Source organism: Heptranchias perlo, chromosome 1 (assembly GCF_035084215.1).
Source record: "Heptranchias perlo isolate sHepPer1 chromosome 1, sHepPer1.hap1, whole genome shotgun sequence".
Lineage (NCBI taxonomy): Eukaryota > Metazoa > Chordata > Chondrichthyes > Hexanchiformes > Hexanchidae > Heptranchias > Heptranchias perlo.
This window is the reverse complement of record NC_090325.1, coordinates 31,844,942-31,872,663: the sequence shown is the minus strand read 5'-3', so window position 1 is coordinate 31,872,663 and position 27,722 is coordinate 31,844,942. Positions and strand designations below refer to the sequence as shown.

At 40.3% G+C, this 27,722-nt stretch overlaps 1 protein-coding gene across 3 annotated transcripts in view; it reads left to right on the top strand.

Annotated features, from left to right (window-relative positions):
- dym (dymeclin) overlaps positions 1–27,722 on the top strand; it is a 412,070-nt gene that overhangs the window by 70,420 nt on the left and 313,928 nt on the right. For all 3 annotated transcript variants that reach the window (XM_067983422.1, XM_067983431.1, XM_067983440.1), the window contains exons 7-8: positions 5,458–5,583; positions 21,675–21,817. In XM_067983422.1, the coding sequence (XP_067839523.1) occupies positions 5,458–5,583; positions 21,675–21,817 (269 nt within the window). The remainder of the gene's footprint in view (positions 1–5,457; positions 5,584–21,674; positions 21,818–27,722) is intronic.

Below are 27,722 nucleotides of genomic sequence, written 5' to 3'. Positions count from 1 at the left end.
TACCTGATTATTTCCTTGGATCTTAATTAGTCAAACTATATTTTAACTTTTAAAAAATGTATTTATTCACAGCTTTCCAGCAGACTAACATTTCTTTTTCAAATGCTGATTGATTCTGCTGTGCATTTCAAGTAATCATACATATATTTTACTAATGTTTAAGTGAGCATAGTAAAGAATTATGGATTACAAATGCACTTCACATAGTGATGTGACAAGAAGTCAGTAAATAAGAAGGAAAGTAAAGATTTATTGCTTTTTTGAAAAAAAAATGATCCTGGACTGAAAACTTGGTCTTGCAGATAATTTCTATGTATCTAAAAGGGATCTTGCCCAGGTGGGTTGGAATAAAAAATTGGTAGGCAACAAATTGAACAATGACACGCCTTCAAGGAGGAGATGGTTCGGGTACAAAGTAGACATTCTCACGGGGAGAGGAAGGACATCCAAAGCTGGAGCTCCCTGGATGACTAAAGATATAGAGATTAAAATGAAACAGAAAATGCTGAATACAGAGGAGATCTAAAAAAGGAAATAACAAGAGCAAAGAGAGAGTATGAGACTAGATTAGTGGCTAATATAAAAGGGAATCCAAAAGTCTTTTATAAACTTATAAGTAGTAAAAGGGTAGTCAAAGGAAGGGTGGGACTAATTAGGGATAAAAAAGGAGATCTTCTTATGGAGGCAGAGGGCATTGCTGCTGTACTAAATGAATACTTCACATCGGTCTTCACGAGAGAAGAGGATGCTGCCATTGTAGCAGTAAAGGAGGAGGTGGTAGTAATATTGGATAGGGTAAAAATAGATAAAGAAGTACTTAAAAGATTGGCAGTACTCAAAGTAGAAAAGTCACCCGGTCCAGATGGGATGTTTCCTAGATTTCTGAGGGAAGTAAGGGTGGAAATTACAAAGGCCCTGGCCACAATCTTCCAATCCTCCTTAGATATGGGGACAGTGCCGGAGGACTGGAGGATTGCAAATGTTACACCCCTGCCCAAAAAAGGGGAGAGGGATAAACCCGGCAATTATAGGCCAGTCAGCCTAATGGTGGTGGGGAAACTTTTAGAGACAGTAATCCGGGACAAAATAAATTGGCACTTGGAAAAGCATGGGTTAATAAATGAAAGTCAGCATGGATTTGTTAAAGGAAAATCGTGTTTCACTACTTGATTGAGTTCTTTGATGAAATAACGGAGAGGGTTGATGAGGTTAGTGCAGTTGATGTGTATATGGACTTCAAAAGACATTTGATAATGTACCACATAATAGACTTGTTAGCAAAATTAAAGCCCGTGGGATTAAAGAGACAGTGGCAGCATGGGTACAAAATTGGCTATGGGACAGAAAGCAGAGTAGAGATGAACGGTTGTTTTTCAGACTGGAGGCAAGTATGCAGTGGTGTTTCCCAGGGATCAGTATTGGGACCACTGTTCTTTTTGATATATGTTAATGACCTGGACTTGGACATAGAGGGTATAATGTCAAAGTTTGCAGATGACATGAAACTTGGAAATGTTGTAAACAACGTGGAGGATAGTAACAGACTTCAGGAGGTGAAATGGGCAAACATATGGCAGATGAAATTTAACGCAGAGAAGTATGAAGTGATACATATGAAGTGAAGAATGAGGAGAGGCAATATAAATGGTACAATTTTAAAGGGAGTGCAGGAACAGAGGGAACTGGGAGCAATGTACACAAATCTTTGAAGGTGACAGGACAAGTTGAGAAGGCTCTTTTTAAAAAAAAAACCATATGGGACCCTGGGCTTTATTAATAGAGGCATGAAGTACAAAAGCAAGGAAGTTATGCTAAACCTTTATAAAACATTGGTTAGGCCTCAGCTGGAATATTGTGTTTAATTCTGTGCACCACACTTTAGGAAGGATGTCAAGGCCTTAGAGAGGGTGCAGAAGGAATTTACTAGAACGGTACCAGGGATGAGGGACTTCAGTTATGTGGAGAGACTGGAGAAGCTGGGATTGTTCTTCTTAGAGCAGAGAAGGTTAAGGTGAGATTTGATAGGGTAAATAAGGAGAAACTATTTCCAGTGGCAGAAAGGTCGGTAACCAGATCAGCAAAAGAGCCAGAGGTGATATTTTTTTACCCAGCGAGATGTAATGTTCTGGAATGCACTGCCTGAAAGGGTGGCGGAAGCAGATTCAGTAGTAATTTTCAAAAGGAAATTGGATAAGTACTTGACGGGAAAAAATTTGCAGGGCTATGGGGGAAGAAAGGGCTAATTGGATACCTCTTTCAAAGAGCCAGCACAGGCACAATGGGCTGAATGGCCGCCTCCTGTGCTGTACCTACTGTGATACCCAAAATTCTTAACTGGCGTTGACTTTTTTTATTTGCGGTGATCACAGATGAGGCTGTACTGTACAATTTTATACAACCCAGGAATTATTTTTCATACTGCACTTTTAACTTTATCGAAAAGGTTAAAAAAAAATGTATGTGATACCTATTTTCTCCTCATGAAGGTGCTGAAGTATGGTTTCTTTGGTACTGAGCCCACATGGTCATCCTTTACGTATGAGCCTAGACAGTGAGCGCTGGCAGGTTATTTGACTGTAGGGTGTGCTACAACCTTACCGAATCCTGTTCTCATTTGGCATTGTTGGATAGCTTTGGGACCTCAGGAATATTGAATTCAGTACCCTGGCTGAGATCAGCTAACTCAGTACAGACTAGGGATCAAACCTGGAGCCTTCCTGTTATATGTGGCTCAGTTCCACGCTAGGCATGTGCCAATTGAGCCATCAAAGGAGCTGTGATAGAAAGAACAAATGAACTTTCATTTATGTAGTGCCTTATCACAACCTCCCAACTGTATTCTTCTGCCAATTCTGAAAACAGGGTATTCTTTTAGAGTAAATAAATTGTGATGATTGACTCATTTTGAGCACTGTTGCCCCAATCTCCATAGTAACTTGTAGCCTGGAATGCAATACCAACAGAGGAAAGGCTCTTCTCTCTTTAAGCAGGCATCGTATCCTGTTTCTTATCAATGATTGTTTGCTGCTTAGTACTTGGAGACGACTGCATCCCTTGCTTTGGGCTCTTAGTTAACCTTTTACTCTAGTAATTGGCCTTCAGGAAGGATAGCCTTAAAGCCTGGTTCCTGTGATTTTTGAATTTATTTATTTAGAATTACTCATTTGGCATCACTTGATAATTACATAAATGTTTCTTCAGGTTAACCTTTGAAACTGGGAACAATGAAAGCTCCTTGATTTGGGAAATGTTTGAAGCATAGGTAGGTGATAGGGACATCAGACTGCAGAGTTTGAAAGTTGCAGCATAAAACTGGTGGTCGGTATTTTCTTTTGTAAAACAGCTCTACCTAAGGTTCGCTTCCATTCTCCGTTCTTTTAACCTCCTTTTAATGGATTTATAACTATGACCCACCTTGAGCTGTTACAGCAAGGGAAAGAAGGCACTGAGTGATTGTCCAGATTAAAGCTGCTTTTATATTGGTTTTGTGCTAACTCCGTTTCACTGGCTCCTGACATGAGGGTCTCACGCAGCTGGTGGCAGCCTCAAAGTTAATTTGCTGGATTCGCTAAAGCTAACTACTGGGAAGACCCAGTAAGCAATAACATAGCTGAAAATCAACATAAAAGCAGCTTGATTATATGTATATTTGCTGGATGGTTGATCTTGATATTCAGTGATGCTGATCATGTCAAAACTGGAACTCCTTACCTCCCTCAGACTTCTCTTCCTCCCATCTACACAAGCTTGGTGTTAACATTTTCTTTTACTAGAAAAGTGATTTCGAGTATACAGAATTAGTATATTCTATTAAAAAAAAGAAGGCAACTACTATTAGTTTCAGGATGCCGTGGATATATAAAGAGATTAGAAAATAATTACAATTAAAGAAAAGGGCCTATGAGGACTACAAGAATTATAATGCAAAAAGCTAACGGAGAAAATAAGAAGAGGTTAAGAGTGGGATAAGGAAAACTAAGGGATTATGAGGAAAAAATTTCAAAAAACACCAAAGGGAACAGTAAAGTATTTTTACAAATATATCAGTAAAAGGAGAATTGTTAAAAGCGAGGTAGGACCCTTGCGAGGAGAGGAATGTCAATTTGTGGATCATGATCAAAATACGGCAAAAGTATTTAATAAGTACTTTACATCAGTCTTCACCAAAGAGAAGGATAGTGACCAGGAGGTAAATCCTGAAGTGGTTGAGAGTGAAATGAGTGATATTATGATGGAAAGAAGGAAAATTTTAGATAACTTAGTTAAGCTAAAGGAAGGCAAAACAGGGCCCAACAGGATACATTGTGTACACATTATATTGTGCGCTAGAGGGGGTTATAGAATAATTGTTACAAGATAATTGTAGAAAAAGAATTGGTTTTGAAAAAATTAGCGAAACTCAAAGTGGATAAGTCACTGGGTCCTAATGACCAAATGCTGTTGAAGGAACGCAGAGGCTCTGAGCACAATTTTAAAAAATTCTTCCTTAGGCTATGTAAATTGTGCCAAAGAACTCGAGAATAGCCAATATAACACCTCTGTTTAAGAAGGAAAAAATTGGTAACTATACACCAATTAGTCCAATCTATTGAGATTGAGAAACTGGGACTATGTTTACTGGACCAGAAAAGGATAAGAGGAGATTGAATAGAAGTTCTTTAAATTATTAAGGAGAAGGTGAATAGGAAAAGGCTATTTCCTTTGATTAGGGAGTCAGTGACGAGAGTTCATCAATTTAAAATTGTCTGAGTGAGGAGATTAGGAGATATTTCTTTATGCCGAGAGTTGGAACATGAAATGCACGGAGAGTGGTTTTGAGCCAGAGCCCATTGTATTTTTTTAAGGAAAGAGCAGATAAACATTTAAAGTAGAGCGAGATATAGGATTATGAGGAGACAGCAGGACAGTGGGATTAGTTTTGGATTGCAAAGACATGATGGGCTGAATGTAAATGTCTATAGTTCTATGGTTCCTGGGTGGAGTAAGGCCTCATGGCACCCAGTCTCCTTTCAGTACCTACCCCAAGTCGTCATTGTTCATGTGTGAACCTAGACAATGTGGCTGCAGAGAGCATCACAACCAAGTTTGATCCTGACATCCACACGAGTTCTTCTTACAGCAGAGGTCACTTAAGTGATCTGGATTGCTATCTCTGGCTAATTTTCTTGGGGGTGCTGAAGTTAAGTGTTTCTCCCTTGCCACTGCTTCTGCTGAAACTAGCAAATTCTGCACAGAGTGGGATTGGACTTGGGACCTTCCTGGTCTGAATAATATAGCTACTCACTGCCTAATTCATTTGAACCATTGGAGAGCTATCAGTTTAATATTTAATGCACCTTTGATGCTTTATGTAAATGAAATTTACTTACAGCAGGCTACTGCGAGACTGTATGTTTTAGAAATGTAATTATAATAGACAGCATATTGATTTTAAACTATTTTGTTTTCTACTTGCAGAGATATTACATATAGCATTCTTCTTGAATCTGTGACCACGCTTTTAGTTCTACTGTCTTACCAACTATTCCAGAAGGAGATCATTCGAGATAGCTTAATATACAAGTGCTTGATGCAAGGACAATGGTAAGTTAGTTTCACTCAAACATTATGATTTAATTTTTAAAAAAAAGTGTGCATATGTGAACAGCAGGGCCTACATACGTATAATGAATGAACGTCAGTCTGTTGGAGAAGGTCACAGCAAAGTGACCACGAGTACAGCAGGACTTAATTTCTAAGTGAGGAGAGGCTGTTAAAACTTTTTGAGGAACCTTATCCCTCTGCCTACAGTAAACTTCTCAATGGAGTGAGAAGTAGAGAAATGCACAGGATTGCAAGTGAGAATAGCCATAAAAAGGCTAAATGATTTCCTGGGCTTTTGGGTACTGAATTCAAAACTATGGAGATGGTGATTAATTTGTTCAGTACTTCAGTTGAGCCACAGTTTGTGTACTTGAGCAGTTATGGGCATTCCATTATGGAAGGGATATTGGAGCCATGGAAAGAAGGAATTAGAAGTAGTCGAATGACACGAGTTGAGATAATATGATGAGAGACTTGAAAAATTAGGATTGTATTCACTACAACAGAAGTGATTAATAGAAGTATTCATAATCTTTAAAGTATTCAAAAGGATAAATACTGTAGTGGAACATTGCTTGCACTGGTCGTTGATTTACTAACAAGGGGCATAAGCTTACTATTAGTATTAAGAGCATAAAGGGAGGCTGGAAGAATTTTTCATACAAAGTATTAAAATATGGAATGCATAACCACAGATGGCTATTGAAATCGAATCAATCATGGTATTTAAGAGGGAATTAGATAAACACTTGAAGAGGATAAATATTAAAGAATATGCGGAAAGAGGAAACACAAGTTTTTATTAAAAAAAGATTGTGTGCTTTGAAATAGTGTTGTTTTTCCAATAATGCAGTACAATTTCTTGCAGCTTTTACATACATGGTTTTTGACCACAACATGCTGGATATTTTTGCAAGTAAATTTTTACTTTCGACAGAAATTTTTTTCTGCAACCTCTCTTGATTTTATGGCACAACTATATTGGAGTATGTTTTTTGGTTGGTTCCCCAAAGTAACGAATCAGACACAAGTCTCCTTTGTTTTTTTGTAAATAATGTTTTGCCAGTAGATGGTGCTAGAGACTACACTACCTATCACTTTCCTAGCAGAAATTGAATACCAGTGGGCCTGCAGTCTGTATTTTTTGAGACATTGTTGTGCACAAAATTGTGAAATGACTTGAATGTGATATTTGTGACCCTACCATATGTAGCTACATCCCTTCTCTTCTCCCCCACCTCAGTTTTCCCCTTTCTCCTGGAAGTCGTGCCTTGAGTAAAACTTATTTTATTGTAAAGTTGATTTTCCGATTTCAGGAATCACTAGTTTTTTAAAATTACGCAGATTTATTCATTGCTGTCCTTGTCATCCAATCAATGCCTGTGTCACTGTCCACAGGAAAACTTCAGTATCCATACACCCAGCACACAGATGTTTGCCTTATAACTTTGCCACAGGTCAGTTTAATTAAAGTTGCCAATCAACAAGCCCACATATCTCTTCTCATACCAGCATCTTTTCTCATCATTTCTACTTGTGACGATGGCCTTGCAATTTTTAAGTAACAGGAGCCTGTATTTATTTTCATTGAATACTTTATGCAAGTTCCCACAAAAAGTAGTGATGACAGATGAATTTGATCATAATCTGTAATTTAAAAATAATGAAACACACATGTAGTGGGAATGGAAAAGATTCCATTTTGTTCATTTTTTTAACAAAACTTAGGATTTATTTAAAAACAATGCTCTGTTGCTGAAAATGTTTGGCAATATCATAAGTGATCTGTGCACTGGTGTGAGGACATCATTGGCAAATGTTGTGTGTTACTAGAGACTAGTATGGTATTGAGTGTGATCTCTTGTCTTTGTTGAATTAGTTATCTCAGGCCAGAGCAGTGATTGAGGCATTACAATTAGCCTCAGTGCCGTTGGGATAGGGAGGGGGGAGAAAAAAGTGAAGGATTCCATCCCTTGCTGCTATTCAGTGACCCCTGTTAGTGCATGTTTATAGATGTTTGAGATTGGACTTGGCTGTGATTCTCCACACTGTTGAATAGCCTGCCAACATTTACTGTTCAGGCTGGTACGTGAAAATAGCCATTTGTGTGAGGTACTGGAGTGGTGCTGGACCTGTGAAACCTGAGGCAAAGCTTATTTTATTGTAACCTTGATTTTTCAGTTTTCAATCTAATTTAATTTTCTTCATTTTTTTTTCCCTCTTAGTTTCATGTCTCCTCTTCCTGCCCAACTAACCCCTCAGTCTTTTCACTCTGTCTACAGCACTTGCTAGTTCATGGCTTCTAAAGTAAGACTGACTCATGTCTAACCACAAGGTTGTACTCAATCTGAATCAAGCTTCTGACTGAGCATGTTCCTCAACAGGATTGCTATTTTTAGGGAAATGGAAATTTTTTACCAATTTTGGGTGAAAAATTGTATTTTTGTTTTTCGTTCTTCACATAGAAATCCAACAAATACCACAAGAACATAAAGCAGGAATGAGAAAAGGCCATTTGGCATTTCAAACTTACTCCTTTCCAGGTCATGTATAATATAGTCCATCATGGACCAAGCCCACCCACCTAAGAACCTGAGGGGAGTTAGTACTGGGTAAATACTCTAATTTGCAAAGGTAATTGACCAAAACTGCAAAATATTCACCCTTCTCCCCGATTCTACTGCGCATTCCATAAATACTCTTCCTCCCCACTCACAACCTGTTCCAGCGGTACAAGTATCAATTTGTCTCGTGGAGTATTTACGTTTTCGAGTTTAACTGGTGAAACCAAATAAAATACTGTTAAATGCACACCACTAAATGCAGAATTGTGAAGTTGGCGTTCAGTCCATCAATCTGATTTTAAAAATTGAAAATTAATTCCTGCCTTCATGAACTTGACTGAGGAAGTTATGTTGAACCTTTATAAAACACTGGTTCAGCCACAGCTGGAGTATTGTGTCCAATTCTGGTCACTGCACTTTGGGATGGATGTGAAGGCCTTGGAGAGGGTGCAAAAAAAATTTACTAGAATGGTTTCAGGGATGAGGGATTTCAGTTACATGGATAGACTGGAGAAGCTGGGGTTGTTCTCCTTAGAACAGAGAAAGTTAAGAGGAGATTTGATAGAAGTGTTCAAAATCATGAAGGGTTTAGATAAAGTAAATAAAGAGAAACTGTTCCCATTGGTGGAAGGGTCGAGAACCAGAGGACACATATTTAAGGTGATTGGCAAAAGAATCAAAGGTGACATGAAGAAAAACTTTTTTACACAGTGAGTAGTTATGATCTGGAAAGCACTGCCTGAAAAGGTGTTGGAGCAGATTCAATTGTGGCTTTCAAAAGGGAATTGAATAAATACTTGAAAGGAAAAAATTTTCAGGGCCATGGGGAAAGAGCGGGGGAATGGGACTAACTGGATTGCTCTTACAAAGAGCCAGCACGAGCTTGATGGATCGAATGGTCTTGTGCTGCAACCATTCTATGATTCTAATAACATTTTCAGGGTTAATTCTCTAGCCAACTGCTTCCAGTTACTAATGCTACAACACCAGACTTATTATAAATCTGAACTCCCTAATCACTGTACAGAGATGAAATGGAGTCCTAAAATTCCACAATTACGCTAATGAGAATCCTGATTTTACAATTGAGTTGGTAGTGTGACAGTACTGCTGGTTAATGGAAAGACTGCATCCTTGTAGCAGAATATTTAAATCGAAGGCACAGGCCAAATCAAAGAATCACCACTGAGTAAAGATGGGAGCTGTCACATGTTAAGACAGTCACCGGGTTTTTAAAAAATGATGAAAAACTGTTAGAGTAATTTGCCATGGTGCAGTCTGGAGTTGGTCTAAATCAGACTGGTTTCAATGGTAGCCTTTTTTTTGGAGGAAGGCTCTTGCTGCTGGAATCAACCTAAATGTATGACCAATATTTGCCCCAAGTATTTACAGCTGATATCCAGTACAGGAGATTTCATTCAAGAAGCCCAGCTTTCTGTTGATGAAACCTCTCAACTGCATAGAGACCCAACAATGGCAGTACTCTTCACATTAAAGGACAAAAATAATGGCTGTTGGGCATTATGGTGCCCACTACTGATCCAAAATCTGCTGGATAATTTTGAAAAACATGGGAATATTTTATTATCTCAGACATTACAAAGGCAATACAAAGTTTTGAAGAAATTGATCATTTTCAGAAAATTAAACTAAAGTACAAAAGCCATGAGTTTTCAGGTCACCCTTAAATTGTGATCCTAAATGCAGTTGATTTTGTCATTCTCTTGGATGTCACTCTTTGCAGAAATAAAACTGCGCTGAATTCAATTTAATCTAAGAATCATCCCATCTGTGACACTTGGTATGCTGTTATTGAAATAATTGACATGATTGCACTGTGATGCTGGTCCACAGAACTTTTGCTCAATGAAGAAGCAACTGGAAAGATATGGTCCTACATAACTATTAACAGTGAGATTAAGATAAACATTGTTTATTGTATGTTGCAATTTCTAAATGAGAATCTGATTTTGTTGCTAAAATAATGAAAAGGCTGATATCTGAAAACGATCACAACCATGGCCTGTCAATATAGTTGGTATTGATGCTGTAATTTTATTTGAGTCTTGTCGAGTCTGGGCCCATAATCTGTGCACTACTCTGCTTGTCATACAATAAACAGGTCAATTTGGAAGCCAGTTTTTAGAGCAGTGTCCACCATACATTACAAATGGAATTATTGGGCCAGATTTTGCTGGAGCAGGACGTCTTGTGGCGTGTCCTGTTACTTAGACTTGTGCGTGCACGCTTAGGTTTTAAAAGTTTTTGTCCACAAAGTTGCTGGAAGTGCGAGCTGATAATGTGGCGAGGGGAGCAGAGCACCTGGAACCTTGGTGAATAACAGGACAAACAGTGTATTTTCTTAACCAATGAGATTTAAGGATTGAGAAATAAACATAAGAAAATAAGAAATAGGAGCAGGAGCAGCCATTCCGCCCCTCGAGCCTGCTCTGGCATTCATTCAGATCATGGCTGATCTTCAACCTCAACTCCACTTTCCCGCCCAATCCCCGTATCCCTTGATTCCCTTAGTGTCCAAAAATGTATCTTATCTCAGCCTTGAATATACTCTTATTTGAAATTCACAAGCTTTCGGAGGCTTCCTCCTTCCTCAGGTGAATGTTGTGGAAATGAAATCCTCGAATCCTTCGCATTTATAAATCACACCCACCAGCTCAACAAACTGATCAAGACCTTCGATCCAGACCTTCAAAGCATCCTACGCACTCTCATCCCACGTACTCCCCGTGTGGGAGACTTCTACTGCCTCCCAAAGATACACAAAGCCAACACACCCGGACGTCCTGTCGTATCAGGCAACGGAACCCTGTGTGAGAACCTCTCTGGATACATCGAGGGCATCCTGAAGCCCATCGTACAGGGAACCCCCAGCTTCTGTCGCGACACTACAGACTTCCTACAAAAACTCAGTACCCACGGACCAGTTGAACCAGGGACACTTCTCACCACGATGGACGTCTCGGCACTCTACACCAGTATCCCACACGATGACTGCATCGCTGCGACAGCATCAATACTCAACACCAACAACAGCCAATCTCCAGACGCCATCCTACAACTCATCCGCTTCATCCTGGATCACAATGTCACCTTCGATAACCAGTTCTTTACCCAAACACACGGAACAGCCATGGGGACCAAATTCGCACCCCAATACGCCAACATTTTCATGCACAAGTTCGAGCAGGACTTCGTCACTGCACAGGACCTCCAACCAACACTATACACCAGATACATCGACGACATTTTCTTTCTATGGACCCACGGTGAGGAATCACTAAAGAGACTACACGATAACATCAACAAGTTCCATCCCACCATCAAGCTCACCATGGACTACTCCTCAGAATCAGTTTCTTTCTTGGACACACGAATCTCCATCAAAGACGGGCACCTCAGCACCTCACTCTACCGCAAGCCCACGGACAACCTCACGATGCTCCACTTTTCCAGCTTCCACCCTAACCACGTCAAAGAGGCCATCCCCTATGGACAGGCCCTGCAAATACACAGGGTCTGCTCAGACGAGGAGGAACACGATGGACACCTACAGACGCTGAAAGACGCCCTGGTAAGAACGGGATATGACACTCGACTCATCGATCGACAGTTCCGACGGGCCACAGCGAAAAATCGCATAGACCTCCTCAGGAGACTAACACGGGACGCAACCAACAGAGTACCCTTTGTCGTCCAGTACTTCCCCGGAGCGGAGAAACTACGCCATGTTCTCCGCAGCCTTCAACATGTCATCAATGACGACGAACACCTCGCTATGGCCATCCCCACACCTCCACTACTCGCCTTTAAACAGCCACCCAACCTCAAACAGACCATCGTTCGCAGCAAATTACCCAGCTTTCAGGAGAACAGCGTCCACGACACCACACAACCCTGCCACGGTAACCTCTGCAAGACATGCCAGATCATCGACACAGATACCACCATCACACGAGAGGACACCACCCACCAGGTGCATGGTTCATACTCCTGTGACTCGGCCAACGTTGTCTACCTCATACGTTGCAGGAAAGGATGCCCCAGAGCATGGTACATTGGCGAGACCATGCAGACGCTGCGACAACGGATGAACGGACACCACGCAACAATCGCCAGACAGGAGGGTTCCCTCCTAGTCGGGGAACACTTCAGCAGTCAAGGACATTCAGCCACCGACCTTCGGGTAAGCGTACTCCAAGGCAGCCTTCGAGACAAACGACAGCGCAAAATCGTCGAGCAGAAATTGATAGCCAAGTTCCGCACCCATGAGGACGGACTCAACCGGGATCTTGGGTTCATGTCACGCTACACGTAACCCCACCAGCGAACAAATGTTATCTGTTTTTAATATAACGGGTCATTTGCTGTCTTTTCTATGTTTGTTTCTGCCTCTCTTTTTTTGGTGGTTTGTATATTCGGTGGCCTTTTAGGTAACACCTCTCTGTCTGCACACTGTGATTACTGTGGCAACGGGCAGTTGGAAAGACTATCTGTAATCACCAGGCATTGTTCTGTGATTTATAAATGCGAAGGGTTCGAGGATTTCATTTCCACAACATTCACCTGAGGAAGGAGGAAGCCTCCGAAAGCTTGTGAATTTCAAATAAAATTGTGGGACTGTAACTTGGTGTTGTAAAATTGTTTACAATTGTCAACCCCAGTCCATCTCCGGCATCTCCACATCTTGAATATACTCAGCAACTCAGCATCCACAACCCTCTGGGGTAGAGAATTCCAAAGATTCACAACCCTGAGTGAAGAAATTCCCCCATCTCAGTCTTAAATGACCTACCCCATATCCTGCGACTATGCCCCCTAGTTCTAGACTCTCCAGCCAGGGGGAACAACCTCTCAGCATCTACCCTGTCAAGCCCCCTCAGAATCTTGTGTTTCAATGAGATCACCTTTCATTCTTCTAAACTCCAGAGAGTATAGGCCCATTCTACTCAATCTCTCCTCATAGGACAACCCTCTCATCCCAGGAGGAGAAACAGAAGGAGGGTGAGTTAGTGGGTGAACTCAATGTCAGATCAGGTACAGAAAGAGAAATAAAGAGAGGGAAAAAGATTGGATTAAGAGAAAGAAAAGTAAAGTATGAAAAAAAGTCAAAACTTAAAATGATATTTTTAAAATCTCCTTTAACAATTCACAACTGGAAGGAATGAGACTCCACACTTGTAATTGTTTACTTTCTGAGCAAGAGGGGTTGATTGGCAGTCATTAACAATTATCATGTTAAAAAGGTACTTACAAGACTACTTAATTACAAGACAACTTTCTGTGGCGCGTTTAATGGGCAATTAATGTGCAAATGGAGCAACTTCATGAAAATTACGGGGAGATTAAGCACGAGATGCCGTTTTCACAAAGCATATTGGCCAGCAACTTGTGGCGATTCGTAATTCACTGGGTATCTCTTCCTCGCTACAAGTTGCTGGCCGATTTGCATATTAATAACGGTGTGCATCATTCAAATGCTGTTATTTTTTCAGTAAAATCTGGCCCTGTAGTAATCAAATCTACTGTGCCTTTAGAAATAAATGACGTGTTGCTCTGCTATTCAGCACACTTCCTTGACCCATATGAAAAGGATGATTCCTGTCAAACTTTGCAAACTGCATTTTTTTTTGTTGCTTTAAGGTGAATGCATGATGTGTACAGAGTTTTCTGAGTACCTTGCTGAACCCATCTCTACAAACAGGGACTTTCAAGTTCATCAATTATGGAAGACAAAGCATCAACAGCGGCCTGAATTGGCAGATTGTGTTCTTGCTATTTTTGCCCAAAGTGTCAGTATTGAAAAGCTTTTCCTTGCGATGAAAGTCTTTATCGATCAGGGAGAGGGCAAGCGCCTACCGTATGGTTTATTCCAACAGCGTTCCATTTATGGGCCACTGATTTGCAGTGATTGAAAAAGACATATCCCTCATGTAACAAAAACTGAATTTTAGGATTTTCTCATTTTTTTGAGATCACATTCTGCGATTCCGTTCATTTTTCCATAATACAGGAAATTGGTATCCTTGGCAATGAGTGCAGATTGATTTATTGTTTGATTCTTTTACTGTTTTACCATTTAAATTAAGTGCTGTGTCTGTGACTGAAACTTTTTAAAGCTAGATTTTATACTGATTCTGATTTAATAAAATGTGAATGCATTGAAAAAAAACACAACTTAATAAAACTGAAGAATTGCTTAAAATAAAATTGGCACCCCACCCTTAGAAAACACAAATATACCATGTGAAGGAAGGGGATTTTTTTTATTCAAGTGCACGATTCAAGTATTATCCCATCACAGACCTTCTCGTCCTCTGACTGCTGTAATGTGTTCCATTCAAAGTGTGGGGATGACTTCGCAATTAAAATTTTTAGATTAATAATATGACAGACACGCGATAGATAGGAGTAGAGGAGGAATGTTACCAGTGGCAATAATTTGCTATTTGGTGCTGTGCATTTCTTAGGGCATGCTTGGTTGAGTTCAGAAGTTGGAACTATTGGTAAAGATGTTCTTTGATTTTTTTTTTCTTGGGGTGGGGTGAGGGCAGGCAGGCAGGCAGTTAGCTGACCTCCTCAGAGGCTGCCATAAACTAAAGCAAGATGGGTACCCATCTTAATCTAATGATGGCGTTGCAATTTCAACCATGGCTAATGTGACAATAACATTACCATAGATGTGAACTGAAGAGTTGTTCTTGTCTTATCCAAAAGACATAGGTGGTGCAATGTTATTCTGAAGCTCTGTCTGTCCTCTTTGAAAAGATCTCATGGTACTATTCGAAGAAGAGCAAGAAAGTTCTCCTGGTGTCCCGGCTAAAATGTATCCATCGATTAGCAGCACCAAAAGCAAATTAACTCGTCATTCATCTTATTACTATTTGTGCGCAAATGACTGCTGTGTTTGCAAATGAAACAAGTGACTATACTTCAAAAGTATTTAATTGGCTGTAAAGTGCTTTGGGGGGGTCATGAGGCGCTATTTAAATTCAGGTTCCTTTTCTTTAACCTTCTTTCCTTTCTCTCCAGCCTTCAATAGCAGCTGTGATAGCCTGCAGACTAGGCATCAGATCTTTTGTGCTGCTGTGCACTACCACTGCTGTATGGCACCAGAATTGGTATGGGCTCAGCTGCGAAGAATATACACTTTTTTGACATAGGCTGTCAACGTTAGTGACTGAGTGAGTCAATTAACAACACATAACTGATGTCACCATCTATCAATGGGCTAATGCTGGCCTTGCTAAACCATTCATTATGCTGCTTTCGACAAACTGCTTGATAAGCCCAGTAGGTTAAACTTTTTAAACAGATCCTCTTTGATAAACTGTGACCAGCAAAATGGAAGCATCTGGAAGGATGTTCAGTGCTCGCTGTGTTGATCATTAGCTCAAGGTTGTGAGATACACCAACAAGACTTACTCTGCAATCTGCTGTGGATCAACATAGCATCGAACAGACGCACATGGTATCATCTTATTTCTGACTCTATCAGCCATGTGGAATTAATTCATTGAAAGGAAAGGTAACTAGATCAACAGTGAGACAGTTTCACAACTGACAAAAACTTTATCATCCTGCCCTAACCCCTCCAAAAAAATGTCATGAGCTATTACTTGAATATTTTTTTAAGACTGATCCATCTGAATTTTAGATATTTCCAGCTATGAAATTTCCAGTTTGATGGACGAGTAGGATGAACTTGAGAAGTATGATTTAATATGGTCCCCTCTTATGTTTATCATTGTTTGCCATAGCAACAGAAAATGGTCACCATATAGGTATTTACAGATGTTAATAATGTGATGTTTCACATTTGAACTAAAGCAGCTTATTCTATTAAAACCTCTTAAGTTTTCCATGGTTGCATTTACTGATTTGTTGGGCGATCTCTAAATAATTCTATAGCTACCATAATATCCAGACTCAAAGTTCAAAGACATTTGATAAGTAGTTCGGTGTCAGAAAAAACAAACTCTTCTACTGGAGTACTGTGAACAGTTCTGGTCTCCATGTTATAAAAAGGAGGCACTGGAGAAGGTGCAAAAAAGATTTACCAGGATGATACCAGAACTGAGAGGTTATACCTATCAGGAAAGATTGTGCAGGATGGGGCTCTTTTCTCTGGAAAAGAGAAGACTGAGGGACGACCTGATCGAAAGAGTGCAGAAAAGATTTACTAGGATGCTACCGGGACTTGATGGTTTGACTTACAGGGAGAGGTTAGACAGACTGGGACTTTATTCCCTGGAGAGTAGGAGGTTAAGGGGTGATCTTATAGAAGTCTATAAAATAATGAGGGGCATAGATAAGGTCGATAGTCAAAATCTTTTCCCAAAGGTAGGGGAGTCTATAACGAGGGGGCACAGATTTAAGGTGAGAGGGGAGAGATACAAAAGGATCCAGAGGGGCAATTTTTTCACTCAAAGGGTGGTGAGTGTCTGGAACGAGCTGCCAGAGGCAGTAGTAGAGGCGGGTACAATTTTGTCTTTTAAAAAGCATTTGGACAGTTACATGGGGAAGATGGGTATCGAGGGATATGGGCCAAGTGCAGGCAATTGGGACTAGCTTAGTGGTATAAACTGGGCGACATGGACATGTTGGGCCGAAGGGCCTGTTTCCATGTTGTAACTTCTATGATTCTATGATTCTAAGATTTTGAAAGGGTAGACATAGAGAAGATGACTCCACTTGCGGGGGCGACCAGAACTAGAGGCCGTAAATATAAGGTAGTCACTAATAAATCCAATAGGGAATTCAGGAGAAACTTCTTTACCCAGAGTGTATTAATTTCCACCCTCCCCTTCTCCCCCCACTAATAGGTATGTCTATGCTTTCTTGCACTCAATACCTGCTTCCTAACAATTGTAAACAATTTTACAACACCAAGTTATAGTCCAGCAATTTTATTTTAAATTCACAAGCTTTCGGAGATTTTCTCCTTCCTCAGACAAAACATTTGCCTGAGGAAGGAGAAAATCTCCGAAAGCTTGTGAATTTAAAATAAAATTGCTGGACTATAACTTGGTGTTGTAAAATTGTTTACAATTGTCAACCCCAGTCCATCACCTGCTTCCTAACAGCACAGTTAAGATTAGGATCTTACCACATGGGGACTTGTGATTGTGAATTTGTGTACCGCCTTTCCTCTGTATACTGTGTTGGTGCAAAGAAAACCTAAAGCTGTGTAATAGAACAGTTTCTGATGAGCTCGTTATCTATTGGCCACCTAAGCAAAAATGTTAGAGGGTGTATGATTTAGATTTTCTATCAATTCCTCAATCAATAAAGTTCTTGAATTCTTAAGGTCAAGTGTTCACAGATTTATTAAGCATAAACATGTATTTAATCATATAGGCCCAGATTTTGCGCTGGGCGGCGAACGAATGGCGCCCGGCACTCGTTAGATTTAAACTCACCCACAAACTATGCACTGCGCCAACTTCCTGCAATGGGGAGTGGAAAAAAGACACACTGTCCTCTCCTGGGCATCTGTGAGCCATGTGAGCGGGGCAAGGAACTTGTTTATCTCCTTAACCAATCAAATGGAAGCATTGTTAACAAGCTGCGCAGACACAGAACCAGGAAATGTTAGTTAGAATAGTATATTCATGTAAAATCAGTTTTGGAAAGCGAAATAGAGAGGGGGCAAGAAATATTGAATTAATAGACGGAGATAAGAGGAAAAAAATAAATGGACATTTGAAAACAAAATTTACAAACAACAATTACATTTTGAAGGAATGAGATTCCACACTTGTAAAAATAAATTTTCAGTGCCAGTGAGCTTGTTTGGCAGTCATTCAGACTTACCACGCCCTTAAAATTTTGGTTGGACTAAAAAAAAACTGGACGTACCTTTTTATGGTGAAAATAATTCGTTTCCAGCTGGGCAGTGCAGCAACTTCGCGCTGTAGCAGCTATTTGAACAGGGACTTAGCAGGCGAGATCTCCTTCCCGCGCAGCTTTCGGAGGAGCAGGGAATCTAGTGGAGCAACTTCCGGATTTCCATGTTTGACTGCGCATGTGCGCTTGCCAGAAGTTGTTCTTTCGTTTGCTCTGAAATAACGGTGAACCCTGTTAGGATCGCCATTATCTTAAGAGCAAATTCTGGGCAATAGTACTTTTTTTGTTATTCGTTCATGGGATGTGGGCGTCCCTGGCGAGGCCGGCATTTATTGCCCATCCCTAATTGCCCTTGAGAAGGTGGTGGTGAGCCACCTTCTTGAACTGCCGCAGTCCGTGTGGTGAAGGTTCACCCACAGTGCTGTTAGGTAGGGAGTTCCAGGATTTCGACCCAGCGATGATGAAGGAACAGCGATATATTTCCAATGGTGTGTGACTTGGAGGGGAACGTGCAGGTGTTGTTCCCATGTACCTGCTGCTCTTGTCTTTCTAGGTGGTAGAGGTCGCGGGTTTGGGAGGTGCTGTCGAAGAAGCCTTGGCGAGTTGCTGTAGTGCATCCTGTCACACTTACTGATTGGGGATTAAGAACATAAGAACATAGGAAATAGGAACAGGAGTCGGCCATTCATGAAGATCATGGCTGATCTTCGACCTGAACTCCACTGTCCAGCTCGATCCCTGATTCAAAGGCATTACAATTTCTGAGCTCAGTTTCAGGTGGATCAAAGCCGTTGAATACAAATTTTCATTACAATTTGCTACTTGTACCTTTCTCTTACTCCTATATCGCCATTAGCATGTCTCTACATTACATGGTTAAACCAAAAGTTTAAAAACAACTCCATATAAGGAGAAACTAATAAGGATCTGTTAACCACAAGCTTGTCTTTGATTCTATATCCTTCAGTACTGACCATACTACCTGGTCCTCCCTTCCTACATAAACTTTAATTAAAAACATCATGTTTTTACAAATGTTTTTCTTCTGCAGGGGTGACTGGCAACCTTGCAATATCAGTAAATACAGTTCCTCAAGCTTGGGAATCAGTGCGCACTGGCATGTCTTCAATTAGCTTAACCCATTAAGGAGCATTCTCGATCAGGTGATTACTTCACCCTAGCATATTAAAACTGCTGGTGCTGTAAGGGTCAATTCACAGTTCAAAAGTTCAGTGGTCACACGCTTAGAATTGCTGTATAGCTGTACAATTGTAAGATCAATTAGTTATTTTAAGACATTACAATTTAAGAATCATACCTCCCTACTTAAACAAAGGTTAAAAGTTAACATTATGACAATATCAAATCACTTCAAGTCAGCAGTAGAATTCTGCTACTACTCTGATTAACCCTTTTCTTACAAGAAGGACAATAAACCTTTGATTAAAGGTCATGAGTCGCAATGTGCTGTCCACTAAAGATCGTGGGGGCCAACATCATGTATATAAGAAGTCACTGAAACAAGATTATGAGAGGGCTTGACGGGGTAGATTCTGAGAGATTGTTTCCCATGGCTGAAGGGTCTAGAACTAAAGGGCACAGTTGCAGAATAATGGGTCGGCCATTTAAGACTGAGATGAGGAGGAATTTCTTCATTGAGGGTTGTGAATCTTTGGAATCCTCTACCCCAGGAGGCTGTGGATGCTGAGTCATTGAATATATTCAAGGCTGAGATCAATAGATTTTGGACTCTAGGGGAATCAAGGGGCCGAATGGCCTCCTGCTCCTATTTCTTATGTTCTTATGTACAACATGGGACCAGCACAGCACATTGGTAAGTTTCCTATGCAGTAGGTTCCTGATCTCAATCATGGTATTTTGGGAGGAGCAAAATGCTCTTTTTGATATATATTAATGACCTGGACTTGGGTATAGAGGATATAATTTCAAAGTTTGCAGATGGCACGAAACTCTGAAATGTAGCGAACAATGTGGATGATAGTAACAGACTTCAGGAGGACATAGACAGACTGATGAAATGGGCAGACACATGGCAGATGAAATTTAACGCAGAGAAATGTGAAGTGATACGTTTTGGTAGGAAGAATGAGGAGAGGCAATATAGACTAAATCGTACAATTTTAAAGGGAGTGCAGGAACAGAGAGACCTGGGCGTGCACGCACACAAATCTTTGAAGGTGACAGGACAAGTTGAGAAGGTTGTTTAAAAAAACATATGGGATCCTGGGCTTTATTAATAGAGGCACAGAGTACAAAAGCAAGGAAGTTATGCTAAATCTTTAGAAAACACTGGTTGGACCTCAGCTGGCGTATTGTGTTCAATTCTGAGCACCACACTTTAGGAAGGATGTCAAAGACTTAGAGAGGGTGCAGAAGAGATTTACTAGAATGGTACCAGGGATGAGGGACTTCAGTTATGTGGAGAGATTAGAGAAGCTGGGGTTGTTCTCCATAGAACAGAGAAGGTTAAGGGGAGATTTGATAGAGGTGTTAAAGATGATGAATGGTTATGTTAGATAAATAAGGACAAACTGTCTCCAGTGGCAGAAAGGTCGGTAACCAGAGGACACTAATTTAAAGTGATTGGCAAAGAGCCAGAGGCGACATGAGGAAACATTTTTTTTACTCAATGACTGGTAATGACCTGGAATGCACTGCCTGAGGATCGTGGAAGCAGATTCAATAGTAACTTTCAAAAGGGAATTAGATAAATACTTGAAGGGAAAAAATTTACAGGGATACAGGGAAAAAGCAGGGGAATGGGATGAATTGGATAGCTCTTTCATAGAGCTGGCACAGGCATGATGGCCCGAATGGCCACCTCCTGTGCTGTACCTATTATGATACTATGATGAAGTGGAGGCTACTTACTTTATCACAAGGAGGGTGGGAAAAATTATGCGTGTAAGAGACAGAGCGCAAGATCCATTCATCCCAGACTCTGCTTACCCAATTCTGAGCAGCTAGTTATAATGCGGCATTTTCAGGGGCCAGATTGCTTAAAGGAAAGAAAATACTTTTTCGAGAAAGATCCACACTTTGGACATTTATCAACTATTGTTCACTTAAGACACTTCAGGTAACAAACAGCACCTGTATTCCTTAAAAGAGGATGCTCAGGGTGAATGTGTACCGCTGAATGTGTAATGTGTTTCCTGCCTTACAACAGTTACTACACTTCAAGTAGTACTTCATTGGATTGTAAAGTGCTTTGGGATGTCCTGGCACGATATAAGTGCAAGGCTTTCTTTCTTTGAATGTTGTTCAGATGGATGCACTCACTGAAAAAATGTAATTTAAGCTATGCTTAAATCAGAGGATGTGTTGTTTTATAAGGACAGGAATATTAAATGATGCTAAAGTGAGACTTTATGTTGCAAAGTATAATTACTCTGCATTCTTGAAGTTAATGTTTGAGGAGGTTACAGGTCAGGCTTCAGACTAGAACACTATATTTTTATGGGAAGGTCAATTAAGAAATTGCAGACATATTAGCTCCGGTATTAAGTGTGATACAGAAATTTGCATTATATAGTGAGAGAGATCTCTGGAGTGTTGACCTATTTTTAATGTACTAATAGAAATTATAAGTGATAGATAATGATGAGCTTTTTCTTTTTGTTTTTCTTCTTTTCACAGCCTTCAGTATACTAGCAGAATTGTAAAAACATTACTTTACAACTTCATTAGGCAAGAGAAATGTCCACCACCAGGGACTCAGATGTTTGAGCAGAACTCTGAGGGAAGTGGATTGCTATATGGCTTAGCATCTGGTGTGGCATGTAAGTACATTGTTTGATTATAGGAGTTACAAGTACATATTTACTTTCTGTTGTTCCTCAGTTGACATACTCCTTCTCCTCATGAGTATATTAAAATTCTCATCCTTGTTTTCAAATCTCTCCATGGCCTCTCCCCTCCCTATCTCTATAAACCTCGAGCCCTACAACCCTCCAAGATCTCTGCGCTCCTCCAATTCTGGCCTCTTGCGCATCCCCGATTTTTTTCGTTCCACCATTGACGGCCAAGGCTTCAGCTGCCTGGGCCCTAAGCTCTGTAATTCCCTCCCTAATCCTCTCCGCCTCTCTCTCTTCCTTTACGACGCTCCTTAAAACCTACCTCTTTGACCAAGCTTTTGGTCACCTGCCCTAATATCTCCTTATATGGCTGGGTGTCAAATTTTTTTTGATAATGCTCCTGTGAAGCACCTTGGGACGTTTTACTACGTTAAAGGCACCATATAAATGCAAATTGTTGTTGTTGCGCCTTGAATATAGCTGCTTAGGTGCTGTTCATCCTCTGGTACCTTGCTCAAATGTCCATTCTTTGTACGAGAGCCTAGACAGTGACGGTTGGTAGGCTATTTGATCATGAGGATATCGCAATTAAATCTAATCCTGTTCTCACTTGACATTCACTTACCCATACTTTGTAAAGAGTTACTGGATAATTATCAGGAATGGGAACTCTGGCTGACTTTCCTCTCCTTAAGCAGGAGTGTTGAGGCCAACTGTAGTATCCACACTGCCATCCCACTGAGATCAGCTAACTCAGCATGGCTCACAAAGCCAGGTTTTTATATTGTAATTCATCAGTTGTACAAAAATTCGACATTTCAGTAAATCCTTTGAAGCTAGGAAATAAAACAAAATTACAGTTTTGTAGTTTAAAAATACTTAGAGCAATATTGTTTGTGGGTTATTGCATTTGCATCAAATGTGTGCTCTGAGAAACTATTTGCAATTTCTTTGGTAATCTGATAAAGGGCCATTTGAGAGAGAAGACCATTACAACAATTTCATTGTAGAGTTGCATATTATATGATAAACTTAAATATGAGGTATAGTGGAACCTGCTTAATTGCAACCATTCGAGACAACTTCACAAATTATGGGGGAAAAAAAGGAATTTCTATAAAGCTGGAAGCAACAAAAAATTAAGGCTGATCTGGTGTAAAGCAATCTTTATTTGCTTAAATTTTGTACATCTTACAACAAGGGTGAATACTGTATAACATCTTAAAAATTGCACTGATAGTAAGATTTTAACATGCCTCTGTTGTGTATGGATCCAGGATTACTGTCAAATAATTGTTCATGGTTAGAAAATTGATGTTGAATTTAATAGAAGCGAGTTTAAAAAAAAAGTAGTGTTTTTAAAAAAAAAAGTATGATATTTGGCTAGATTTCCAAGGTGGCCGTTGTTCATTTGTGAGCCTAGAATGTGTGTTTTGGCAGGCTATTTGATGGCAGAGGACAACACAACTGTATCATATCTGGCCTCAGCTGATGTCCACACATGTACTTTCCATCATGATCATCAATGGGTTCTCTAGTTGATTTACCCCACCTGCAGTCCAAGGGCGCTGAAATCAATTGTAGTGTGCCAATTCGTGGGTCGCCAAAATGTGGCCCCCATTCCCTGGATCTTGGAACCTAGCAACTCCTTGGAACAGGACTAGGCCATTCAGCCCCTTGAGCCTGTCAATTCAATTAGATCATGGCTGATCAGTGCCTCAACTCCATTTACCTGCCTTTGTCCCATATTCCTTTATCATTTTAAACAATTCAGTTAGATCGCCCCTCAACCATGGCCTAGTTTATGCAGCATGTCCTCATAATTTAACTCTTTCTGGTGAACTTGCATTGTGGCCTATCTACAGTCAGCATATCCTTTCTAAGGTTAGGTGCTCACAACTGAATGCAGTACTCCGGATGGGGTCTGACCAAGGCTCTGTACAGCTGAACCATCACTTCCTCACTTTTGAATTCCAGCACTCTTGAGATAAAGGCCAACATTCCATTAGCCTTTTTGATTACTTTTTGAACCTGTCCACTAGCTAAATCCCTTTGATCCTCCACAGCTCTTAGTATCTCCATTAGGAAAATATTTGATTTGTCTTTCCCTGATCTAGTAGATGATCTCACACTTCCCTATATTGAACTCCATCTATTATAGTTTTTTCTACTCACTTAGTCTTTCTATGTCCCTTTCTAACTTCCTGTTCCCATCCACACAACATACTGGATGAAGGAATATAGAGGATGAAAAGCTGAGGCCCCTGCACAGATCTATGGGGAACACCATTTGTCACATCCTGCCAAACAGAGAATGAACCCTTTATCCTTACTCTCTGTCTCCTACTTCCCAACCAATGACCGACCCATGTCACAAGGTTGTCTCCAATTCCGTGCGCTCTTATTTTTGCTAATAATCACTTCTGCAGAACCTTATCATATGCCTTCTGAAAGTCCATGCAGAAAGTCCATGTCCTCAAATAAACTGGCCCAACAAGTCCACGATGGTGTTTATGCATGAGCTTCCTCCCTCCCTATTCATCTCACCCTATCAGCATGTCCTTCTATTTCTTTCTCCCTCATATGTTTACCTAGCTTCCCCGTAAATGTATCTGTGCCTCAACTGCTCCTTGTGGTAGTGAGCTCTGCATTCTAACCACTGTCTGGATAAAGAAGTTGAAGGGGATGGAGTTTTTACAGTGTGTACAAGACTCCTTTCTGACCAAATATGTAAGCAGCCCAACAAGGGAGGAAGCACTGTTAGACCTGGTAATGGGAAATGAACCGGAGGAGTTAAAAGAAGTAAACGTGGGAGAACATTTGGAAGCAGTGATCAGACTATAATAAGGTTTAAGATGATGATTGAGAAAGATATTGATAGTACAAAGACCAAAGTAATAGATTGGGGGGAAAAAAGCCTATTATAAGGGAATGTGGATGCAGCTAAGGAAGGTAAATTGGAGAAAAATTTTGAGAGGTAGAACAATGAGCAATATTTAAAGAAGAGTTCTTTAGAGTTCAGGAGAAATATATTCCACTAATAATGAGAACAAATTAGCCAAAAATGAGGCACCATGGATAAATAACGAGGTGAGGATAAAATGCTAAAAAATCAAGTCACAAAACATTTAGAGATGAAGAATATAATTTTTTTTAAAAGCATGGATTTCTGAAAGGAAAGTCATGTTTAACCAATCTTAACAGGAAGAGTAGACGAGGGCAATGCAGTGTATGTGGTATACATGGACTTTCAGAAGGCCTTCGATAAGGTGCCACATAAGAGACTCATGGCAACAGCCAAGGCATGTGGAGTGAGGAGGCCAGGTAGCAGAATGGATTGAAAAATGGCTACCAACAGAAAATAGAGGATAGGAGTCAAGGGAAATTTCCGAGTCTGGCAGAAAGTGGTGCCCCACAGGGGTCCGTGCTGGGACCACTCTTGTTTATCATTAACGTAAATGATTTGGACTGAATAATTGGAGGTATGCTGCAGAAATTTGCAAATGATACTAAATTGGGGGCGGGGGGGGGGTAGCGTAGGTGGTAATGTAGAGGACTGCATCAAAATACAGGAATACGTAAACCGGTTTGGAGAGTGGGCATATAAATGGCAAATGAAATTCAATATAGTGAAGTGTGTAGTGGTTCATTTTGGAAGGCAAAATAAGGAGACCTTGGAAGATATAAACTAAATGGGGTAGAGGAGCAAAGAGATCTGGGAATACAGATACATAAATTGCTAAAAGTAGCAAGACAGTTGATGTGGCCATAAAGAGTATAAATAAAGTACTAGGGTTCATTTCCAGAGGAATAGAATACAAAAACATGGAGGTAATGTTAAATTTATATAGAACCTTGGTTGGACCGCACTTTGAGTAATGTGTGCAGTTCTGGTCTCCATACTATAAAAAGGACATTGGAGCACTGGGGAAAGTGTAAGAAAGAAAAAACTTGAATTTATATAGCACCTATTAGCGTCTCAGGACGTCCCAAGTGCTTTACAGCCAATGAAGTACTTTTGAGTGTAGTTACTGTTGTAATGTAGGAAATGCGCCAGCCAATTTGCATACAGCAAGGTCCAACAAACAACAAAGAAATAAATGACCTGATAATCTGTTTTAGTGATGTTGGTTGAGGGATACATACTGGCCAAGACACTGGGGAAAGCTCCCCTCCTTGTCTTCAAATAGTGCCGTGGGATCTTTTATGTCCACCTTAGAGTGCAGGCGGGACCTTGGTTTAACATCTCAAGCGGATGATGGTCTCCCAACAATGCAGCACTCTCAATACTGTACTGTATCATCTTAGATTATGTGCTGAAGTCTCGAGTGTAGAAAAATTTAACCAGAATAGAGAAGATGCAACTATCTGGAAAGATTGAGCAGGCTGGCGCTGTTTTCTCTGGAAGAGAGAAGACTAAGATGAGACCTGGTGGAGGTCTTTAAAATTATGAAAGGGTTCGATAGGGTGGATGTGGAAAAACTGTTCCCACTTAAATGGGTCCAGTAGTGCAATGGCGATGTTACTGGACTAGGAATCTAGAGGCCTGGACTAATAATGCAGAGAATTTGTGTTCAAATCCCACCATGGCAGTTTGAGAATTTTAATTCAGTTTAAAAAAAAATCTGGAATTAAAAATGCTCACTGAGTAAAAGTGAGTATGTCGGATTGTTGTAAGAACCCAACTGGTTCACTAATATCCTTTAGGTAATCTACTTGGTCTGGCCTATGTGTGACTCCAGTCCCATACCAATGTGGTTGACTCTTAACTGCCCTCTGAAGTGGCCTAGCAAGCCATTCAGTTGTATCAAACTGATGTGGTTCTGGAAGAATGCTCATCACCACCTTCTCAGGGCAACTAGACATGGGCAATAAATGGTCCATGAGAATGAATTAAAAAAAAACTTATGGGTGTGTCCAGAACAAGAGGACATAAATATAAGATAGCCAATAAGAGGCCAAATAAAGAATTTAGGAAGAATTTCTTTACACAGAGTGGTGAAAATGTGGAACTCGCTGCCACATGGAGTGGATGAAGCAGACAGCATTGACACATTCAAGGGGCGACGATGCATACAGGAGGGAGAAGGGAATGGAGGGATATGGGAGATGGGTGGGAGGAGGCAGCATAGACCAATTGGGCCAAATGACCTGTTTCTGTGCTGTAGATTCTATGTACATTTTTAAAAAAAAAAGATATATATTTAAAGAAAAGCCAGGCTGGCATTTAATTGACCTGAGAATTTACCCAAGAACAATTGGCTTTTAACTGGAAAGTGTAGCAATTACACACAGCTACATTTTGCAGCAGAATAATACATGGTACACTGGCCCTATCTTCTGACCTGCTCTGTGCAATACCACAGGAAATTCACTAGTCTTTGAAATGACAAACAGGGAGTTGGAAATGGCTCCCATGGGATCCTTAATCACCTTAATCCTTTGATACTTTTAATTAGATCTGAAAATGGGAGAAGGATTAAGACAACAATCTCTCTTCTAATTAGATCTTATAAGTAAATGAAGACTAAGGTTATTAACCAAGTTCGCGGTACGTCTGTTAAATCCTTCCCTGTCATTACTGGGCAGTGCAGCCCATTTGCTTCACTGTTAGAGATGCTGGATACCTTCTGTTGCTATCTCTTCATATTGCATGATTAGCAAAAGGGCACAAGTGGTAGTTAAGCGAGCAGTGAGGTACCTAAATCTCATATTCTTTTATTTATAGAACAACTTAAGATGTTGAATGTGGAATTTATCCAACTCAATAATAACACTCAAATCTAACACATGTGAGTGAGTTATATTCATCATGCTCATAAGTTTGATAAATTTGCCTTTGGCCTGCTATGGAGTGTTCTGTTAACACCAACACATTACACATATGACA